Consider the following 8,647-nt stretch of genomic DNA (forward strand, 5'->3'; position numbering starts at 1 on the left):
CCTGAGCTGCCCACGCACAGAGGAGAGACCCAGTCAGAGGGCGCCAGGGAGCCAGGTGAGGGTAGGACCCACCTGGGGGCGGGGCCAGCTCTTCCACACCCTGGGGTGCGTGAGGTGGGCGATCCTCTGGTTGATGCTGGACACTTCGGTGTGTCCCCAGCCCGCCTCCCCCACCGACCCAGGGCAGAGGGCGGAGGTCAGGGTGTGGGGAGGTGTCACAGGCCTGCTCCCTAGAGGAGCCAGCGGGAGCCTGTGGGTCTTTGAGTCCAGGGGCCCGGGACACAGAGGAGCAGCTGCAGCGCCTGCAGGAAGAGCGGACCTGCAAGGTGTGCCTGGACCGCGCCGTGTCCATCGTCTTCGTGCCCTGCGGCCACCTGGTGTGTGCTGAATGCGCGCCCAACCTGCAGCTGTGCCCTATCTGCAGGGCTCCCATCCGCAGCTGCGTGCGCACCTTCCTGTCCTAGGCCAGGTGAGGGTGCCTTCCCGTCCCGGGCCAGGTGAGTGAGCCTTCCGGTCCTAGGCCAGGTGACGGTTGGGTCGCAGAGCCACCAGCAGGCAGGTCCCGGCCTGGCCCGGTGTGGGGCTTCTGGTTCAGGCCTCGGAGACGGCAGACGTGCCTGGACAGTGCCCCCAGGCATGTTGACACCGCCCTCCTGACGCTGGGGCTGACGCCGTGCTGTAGGGACTAGGACAGGCAGTGGCAGCACTTCCTCCGTCCCGTACCGCCCAGCCCCGCACACCTCCTGATCAAGCCCATTGCCTTCCCTTCTCGCTGGGGCACCCTGAGGCCACTCCATGCCCCTTGTCACACTGCGCCAAGCCCACTGGGCACATCAGGGCCTTAGTCCTCCCTGTGGCTGGGGGCAGCACCTCCCGTCCAGCTGGGCACGCAGGGCTGCAGCCAGGCCGGGGGGAGGATGGCCTTGGAGGTGTGTGGAGAGTACATGGTGCCATTATGAAGGGCCCAGGACCCCGGATGGAGCCTCTGCCTGGGAACCCGGCTGGAGAAAATGCGCAGTGGTGGGGTGTGTGTGTGGAGGGCGGGGGAGGCTTGATTGTCATTAAAGGGGGGCAGGAGCCTGGGCTTCTCAGGGTTCTCAAAGCCTGTATGCCCTGAGATCACCCCGAGAATCTTCCAGGACAGAATGGCAGGGGAGGGAGGCCCCTGGACGAGCTGATGGGGAGCTGCTGACTCACCTTCTCCTTCCTTAGGCGCCGTGAGTGTGGCCTCCGTGTGGGCACTCTGCCCACCTCGGCCTGTCCCCTGGACCACGCAGCAGGCCTGCTGAGGACGGCTGAGCCGCTGTCCAGCACCGACCACCCGATTCCGACCGGCAGCCCAGGGTGGAAGGCGGAGCTGCGGGGGCTTTGTGTGGAGTGGGGTGGTGGTTTTACAAGTCTGGATGCTTTCGAGGATTCACAATAAAGAGATGGGTTTCCTCTGGCCGCGTTGCTGCAGGACAGCCAGCCCCCTCCCCACCACCCTGCCCCCCGAAGCGCCGTTCCCGCCCTCCCCACCTCTCCTCACGGTGGCCCGCTCCAAGCCGTTCCCCCAGATGCTTCCTCGGGGAGCAGACACCCCTTCCCACCCCTCCCCCCACACCCTTTTGTTTTCAGCATTTTAAGGACTCTTAGAATCAACTTGTCCATGGCCACTTCTGAGACTGAACTCATGATTGTCCACCAAAGCCCTGCCTCTCAGGGAAGGTGGCTTGTGATCGCCTTGGCACCTTGGGACACAGCGGGACCGTTTGCTGAGATCCGGGCCGATAACAGCTGCAGCGCCAGCAGGAAGAAGGGCCTTGCCCTGTGGGCAGAAGGAGCTTGTGCTCCCTGCCGAGCCCAGCCCTGCGCCCCAGGCTCCATCAGCTAAGCTTGGGGGTGGGTCGGGGGGCTTTACCTGGGGTGACACAGGCACACAGTGTGCGCATAGTGTTTAATCAGGACTCCCCCTCGTGGGGAGTACATGGGCTCACACCAAACTTCGAGGTGGGGGTCCCACTTTGCTGTGCCAGTGCGTGCAGCCCAGGACAGGGCACCCGAGTGGGGCTCTGCAGACCACAGTCCCGGGCCCGCTGTGGGTGGAGCGTGGTCCCAGAGCTGCTGGACATGCGAGACGAGGTCTTCCTCTGTCTTTTCTTTCTTTTTAGAAAGAGGAAATCACAAACGCTTTAGAGGTCGCAGCCACCCCGGCCTGGCGCTGGCCTGCTGCTCCGGCTGGGGTCCAGTTGCTTGACCCTGGGGCAGGTGCTCGGGTCACCAGCAGGGCCCTGGGGGCAGGGAAGCCGGCCGCGTCCCACCACGTGAAGGCCCCTCACATCCACGGTCAGAGCTGAGGCTGGAGCAGGACCGCTGCCTCTTCGCTTATGCCGACCTGTGGGGCAAGTGGGCGGGTCCGCCGGGGAGGAAGGTCCCCGCAGTCAGTGTGGTCATCCGGGCTGCTGAGCCCTCTTCCTCTGGGGAGCTCGCAATGTTCAGGGGCAGGCGGAGGGCTGGGCTTCTGGAGGCCTGGCCCAGCCTGGGGTTCCCACCTGGGCGGTCAGGCCTGGTTCACGGACGTGTCATTGGAGTTTGAGCGAGGGGGCGGGGAGCTCCGCGGCCGGAGGGGACCCGCCTGAGGCCTGTCCGGCCTGACCGGCTCTCAGGCCATGCGCCCCGTCTCGCCTCTCGTGCACGCAGCCCTCTGCTTGGGGGTCTGTGCGAGACCTCTCCCTGTCACAGGAGCTGGGTGTCTGCCACCTGCAATGGCCTCGGGCGGCGGTGGGCCTTCACTTACAGTGCAGAAAGGCTGGGGCTTCTGCTCAGAGGGCCAGGGTCCCCGGGGGCTGGCCGCAGGTATGGCCCTGCAGGGTGCGGGCGGGATGCAGGAAGCGCAGCTCGACTGCGAGAAGGACCACCAGCCACCCATTCCGACCCCGGATTTCAGGATTATGTGTGGGGCAGGGCTGGTGGCCGAGGCCACGTCTGAGGAAGCGAGGCAGAGGCCCAGGCTGCCCGCGCCCCCGGCCTGGGGCGTGCAGAGCGTGAACGCTGCTCTCACGAGGGCAGAGAGCAGAGCGACGCCCCAAACTTCCTGCCAGTGAGACGCCTGCCTGGGACGTGGCCTCTCGGTGCCCCTGCCAGCCCCAGCACAAAACCGGGTCAGACCCACGGACCCTGCTGGGCTGGGAGCGCCGGGGGGTGGGGCCGAGCCCCAGAACCCCTGCACCCTGAACCCCAGCCTGGAGACAGATGGAGCAGGTCTCAGAAAAGTGGGGGACGGATGGACGATGGATGGGCAGGCAGACTGACGAGGCTGCCCCGTGCTGACGGACCGGCCGGGCCCAGCGGGCGGGCTCTGCTGGCCATGCCTACAAGTACGCCTGCTCGGACAAGAGGCTGGAAGGCTTTTCAGTGACATGGTAGAGAGGAAATGGGTCAAATCCACCAATGAAATCGACTGAAAGAAATCAAGACCCAAATGAAACAAGACCCGAACGACGGGAAAGGTGGCAGAATGAGCAGAATGAGGAACGCGCCCACACGCGGACGCTCGTGCCGCGGTGGCGGGGACAGGGGCGAGCAGACGGGCCCCGGAGACGGTGACAGCACCCCACACCAGCTCAGACCTGGGGGCAGAGCTCTCTGGACTATGCACAGTGCAAGTGACTTCCAGGGTGAAATGCCTCGGCGGGGGCTGACGCACTTGGCTGGGGCTGTGGCCGAGGAGCCCGCGTCCTCGGCCTGGGGGCTGGGGACTGCACCTCGCCCTGCAGGCCCTCCCAGTCGCCACCCCAGTCACGTTCACAAACATCACTCAGACGCCCCTCGGAGCTGTCTGCACAGCGAGTGTGTGGCAGGGGCTTTCTGGGCAAAACAAATGCATTTCTGAACACCGGGGCTGGCTCCCATCCTAGCGTGTTTTAATGTGACCAGCACACGAAGCCCCTTTGTCTCCTGCCAGCCAGCTGTGCTCTGGGACATGGTCGGGTGGGCATGCGGTCTGAGGGCTGAGGGGAGCTGGGGGCTGGTCTGGGAGCTGCAGGATGCCGTTTGGACAAACGGACTGCCCACCCCAGAGCCACCTGACTCCAGGGACAGAGGCTCTGAATTCCGGTTTGATTCTGACCCCAGGGGCGTGTCCACTCTGGCTTTGTTCTCTGCGGGGCCTTCGCAGGAGACCATGTCCGAGTCGGGCCCGTGAGAACAGCAGGGCCGACGTGCAGGTCGGTGGAGGGCCGAGCGGGGCTCTCAGGGGAGAGAAAGGGACAGGACTGCTCAGCTGGCCCAGGCCAGGGCTGAGGGCCTGTGGGAACTTCCGGCCAGCGGGCTATTCTCAGCCTCAGGGAGGCAGAGCGGCCCCTTCCCCCACAGGTCTGGGGGCTCAGCCTTCCAGCTGAGGCAGCTGTGGGATCGTTGGGGGCCAGCCCTGCAGCACAGGAGCCCACGAACCTTCAGGTCTTGGGGTGAGCTGGCCCCTGGTACCCATAGCCTGGGACCCCTCTTTGTCTCTCTTTGGGTGGCTGGACCATCCCCTCTGCTCAGGCAAAGATCCCCATGGGCATAGGGGCCCGTCTCAGAGGGGAGGTCTCAGGTGGTCCCCGGGGGGCGGGCAGGAGAACCTGGGGAAACCACCTGTGGCCAGGCTGCTTCCCTCTCCTCCCCACTGCCTGGCAGGGCTGGGCCGCACGTCCCTAACTGCTGGCCACACACTTACAGCTGACTTCCTCCTCGGTGAAAACACTGACCACGCAGCGGGCACACACGGAGCCCACCAGCTGAAAGACAGCGAGAGGCCGGGGCGAGCTGGAGCAGTGCATCGTGGGACCAGCTCTGGAGTCCTGGGCAGCGTGCGACATCCCCATGAAGCCTGGCCCAGCCCCTGCGGGTGAGCGGGCGACACTCGGGCCAGGGCCCCCAGCGGGTAAGGCTGGCCGCTGGAAAAGAGAGCCAGGAAGATGACCAAGCCCCTACATTAACAGGAGATGAGAGGCAGAGAGAGGCTCTGGGAGATGTGTCACCACAGCCCGTACGGACCTGCAGACTGAGGCCCACGCCCATCACAGCCAGGCCATCTCCCCAGGGGCCTGAAGCAGACAATCACCTTGGGGAACGGGCCACCTCCAGACAGCCACAGCTGTATGGTTTGGTTGGAAGTGCGGGAGAGACAGCCAGGCCTTGGCCCAGCAAGCCATTCCGGGCAGAATGGGTGAGCCGGCTGCCATCAGAGGCACAGGCCCCTTGCCAGAGGGTGCTCAGAGGGCAGGACCACAGTCAAGCCCCGACAGGACCCTGGGCCCCAGGCCACCAGGAATAGAGGGCTCCAGCTGAGGTGGGCCAGGGCTGGCACTGTCCGCAGCCCGAGCCCTCCACACTTACCGGGCCTGGACGACACTGACCATGGGGCAAGTTGCTCCCGAGCTCGGCTCATGCCCCATCAGAGAACAGCACCCTCTCCGATGGGAACGAAGGGACCAGCCTGACAGCCGGGGCTGACAGGCACGCTAGGAGGGCTCGGCTCTGTGTCCCCTGCTCTGCAGGCCACTGCCCTTCCGAGGGGCAGGCCATGGCCTCCTCTGAGCTGGCAGGCAGGTCTGTCTCCTGCTACTGAAGGACAAACTTGGGAAGCCTTCCTGAAGGACATGGGCGCAGGGAAGGGGCGCCTTGTGGGGCTGCAGGAGCAGGCCGGGGAGCTGGCCGTGGTGCTGAAGACACCTCCTGGGGCCTGCTCTCGGAGGGGGCTGGGGAGGATGGCCCACCGGCCGCCCGCCCTGCCCTCTGCCGTCCACGCTCCCCCCTCCTCCATGAAGCTCTCCAGATGCTGGTAGGACCTGCAGTCCCAACGCTCCCAGGCTGGTGCTTCGCCTCGTCTGGCTAGTTCTCTCCTCCTGGCCCGACTGCGCGGCCTCAGCCAAGGGTGGACCTCACCTGCACCCTCCAAAGCAAATAGCAGCGGGCTCCCCGCAAGGCAAAGTGTGTGCCCCTGACCCTCCTGCAATCAGGCCTCTTACAGTAAATCACTTCTCTGGGGTTGCGGATAAAATACTGAGCACCCAGTTGAGTTCAAATTTCAGATAAGCGATGAACTGTGATTTTTAGCATAAGTACATCCCGTCATGGCATGGAACACATGTGCACCAAAACTTACTTCTTGTTTCTCCAGAATTGAGATTTAACTGAATGTCCTGTATTTTTATTCGCGTAATCTGCAGCCCTGCTCCCGACACCTCGGGAGCAGGAAGCAGCCAGCGGGCGTGGGCCAGGCTGGGTCTCCAACTCCCTCTCCAGGGCCCACTGTCCCACAAGGAAATGGTCCCATTGGCCAGCGGGGTGGAGCGTCTCCCCTGCCCATGCTGCCTGCAGGGCAGGGAGCAGACGGACTGCAGCGGCCCAGCGTCGGGCCCCACAGCGCCGTCCGAGCCTGCGGGTCTCAGCCACACACTGCTCCTGCAGGACCGTGGGCGCATTTACAGAGCAGGCACCTCAGGCCACACAGGTGGGAGTGGTGGTGTGAGTCCTCAGCCTCGGGGACGAGGACGGGCATCCTGCCCTGCCAGAGGACGGCGTGGCCCTCTGCTCTGTGCAGGAAAGGCCTGGGACCTGGCCATCTGCGCCCTGTTTGTTACATTGCTGAATGAGCCAGCACCCCAGGCCCCACCCCACACTCACCGCCACCAGGATGTGCAGGGTGCTGTGCAGGGCCTCCACGTAGCCATGCTCCAGGGTGCAGCCTACGCCCAGCACCACAGCCTGGCCAACGGGGGGCCCCAGGCCGGCCGCTGGCTCCTCACGGTGACAACCGGGGCCGTGCTCACGCCACCAGGAACGGTGCTGGGAGAGGCTGAAGGTCAGGAGCTCGCTGTCCTGGGGGCAAAGGGGTGGGACCAGGTCAGCACCAGAGACACCACCGCCCCCACTCACCGCAGCCCATGGTGGGCTGCCGAAGAGGGGACAGGGTGCCCTCCCACCTCTCCTGCCTGGGGGCACCCTTGGGCTCTGGGCAGGAGGGGCAGCGGCACTAAAGCCCTCCCAGCTGTTCTCCAGATGGCCAGGCCTGGCTCTGCTTGCTCTCAGCCCTCGGCTCACACCCCCTCCTCCAGGAAGGCCTCCCTGCCCAGGCCAGGCCCCCACGAGGCGTTCTCATGGTACCCTGGGCCCCCCTTCGCATCTCAAGCCAACGCCCCCAGTTCGTGTGACTGTTACATCCATCTCCACTGCTGCTGCCTCGGTCGGCTCCGCTGAGCATCCACCTGGTCCCCGGGGTCAAATCCACACACTCCTGGTCCTCTGAAGACCTACCTCTGAGCCTCACTCAGGGATGAAATAAAATGCTATGCGCAAAGCGCCGCTCAGGCAGGATTTGTTCACCTGGACACTCCCAGCAGTGCAGGGCTTGGGCGTGGATCCCCGCCCCTCACACGCACCCCCACTGCAGGCGGGGCCGTGGACTCCATCCACGTCTGAAAGCGCAGAGTGGCCAGAGGACGCGGGAGGGCGGCGTTGCTCTGCCCGGCTCAGCCCCACATGGGAGCCCTCCCGCCTGCACACCTCCGCCTGGCCCGTTCTCTGCTCCCTGAGCCTCAGCCCTGACTCTCGCTGCGGGTGCTGCCCAGGCTCTGGGGCCCCCTCCTCCGGGAAGCCTTCCCTGGTGCATATCCCCCCAGCCGGGGGCCACCAGTCCACCAATGCCCACAGCCCCTCATCCATCTACCAAATCATTGGTCGTTCCCCAGACCTTCGCCGAGCCACTGCTGTGGACCAGGGCTGTTCCGGGGGCCAGGGACAGAGCCACAGCTCTGCCTCTGTGTATGTGGGGACAGATGACTGACACGGGCGTGGCGGCCGTGTCCACTCCGTTTGCGTGAGTCTCCCTCAGCTTTACGCACCTTCGAGAGGCTGCCCACCTCCAGGTAGAAGCAGACAATGAAAACATTCCAGGTGACCCAGATGGTGGCCCACACAGCGTACTAGGGAGACAAGGAGGCAGAGAAGGTGAACTCAGCTCTTGGGGGGCCCTGCTTTTGCCCCTGGAGGCCTCTAAGGGGGTGGGGGCTTGCCAGGTCTCAGCTGTAAGGACCCCTTTCTTCACTTTGTGTCCTGGCCAAGAGATGCCCGTGGCCCACCCAAAGTTGACGGATGACAAACACAGGTCTGAACCCCAGCATCCCTAAAGCCCCCCAAAAGAGCACCCCAGAGAGTGGCCTGCAGGAGTGGAGGCCTGTGGGCTGGCGCCTGCTGTTGTAGAGTCTTAGTGGGACGCAGCCATGCCCGCTTGTCCACTACTGGGCAAGGCCGTGTCTGTGCCACAGCCAAGACCAGGACCCCCAAGGCCTGAGACACCTGCCATCGAGCTCTGCAGGATACGCTTGCTACAAACCCCGTCCAGACCGGTTACTTCGATCTGCGTGGGCGGGATGGCAGCGTGCAGGGCGGGGCTGGGGCTTCCCGGAATCCAGTCCTGCCCTGGGCTGGGGCTCGGGCTCTGTGCCTGTTTCCAGGTCGGAATTCTAGATGCCCGGGCTGCGGGAAGGTTTGGGTCTGGGGGTCCGGGAAGGTGATGTGAGGCGAAAACCCTGGCCTCTCTGGGGTGTTCCGGTGGTTTCTAGGACAACTCGCCACTGGAGGCCCCGTGCCAGTCGCCCAGCCTACTTTCCCAGTGGACTCACCA

General features: G+C 64.9%; 1 protein-coding gene across 1 annotated transcript in view; it reads left to right on the forward strand.

Annotated features, from left to right (window-relative positions):
* The window catches only part of BIRC7 (baculoviral IAP repeat containing 7), a 4,316-nt gene extending 3,852 nt beyond the window's left edge, over positions 1–464 (forward strand). Inside the window, exon 5 of the mRNA XM_011374137.1 lies at positions 271–464. Coding sequence (XP_011372439.1) covers positions 271–464 — 194 coding nt within the window. The remainder of the gene's footprint in view (positions 1–270) is intronic.
* Positions 465–8,647: the final 8,183 nt, after the last annotated feature.

This window comes from Pteropus vampyrus, unplaced genomic scaffold (assembly GCF_000151845.1).
Source record: "Pteropus vampyrus isolate Shadow unplaced genomic scaffold, Pvam_2.0 Scaffold239, whole genome shotgun sequence".
Classification (NCBI taxonomy): Eukaryota; Metazoa; Chordata; class Mammalia; order Chiroptera; family Pteropodidae; genus Pteropus; species Pteropus vampyrus.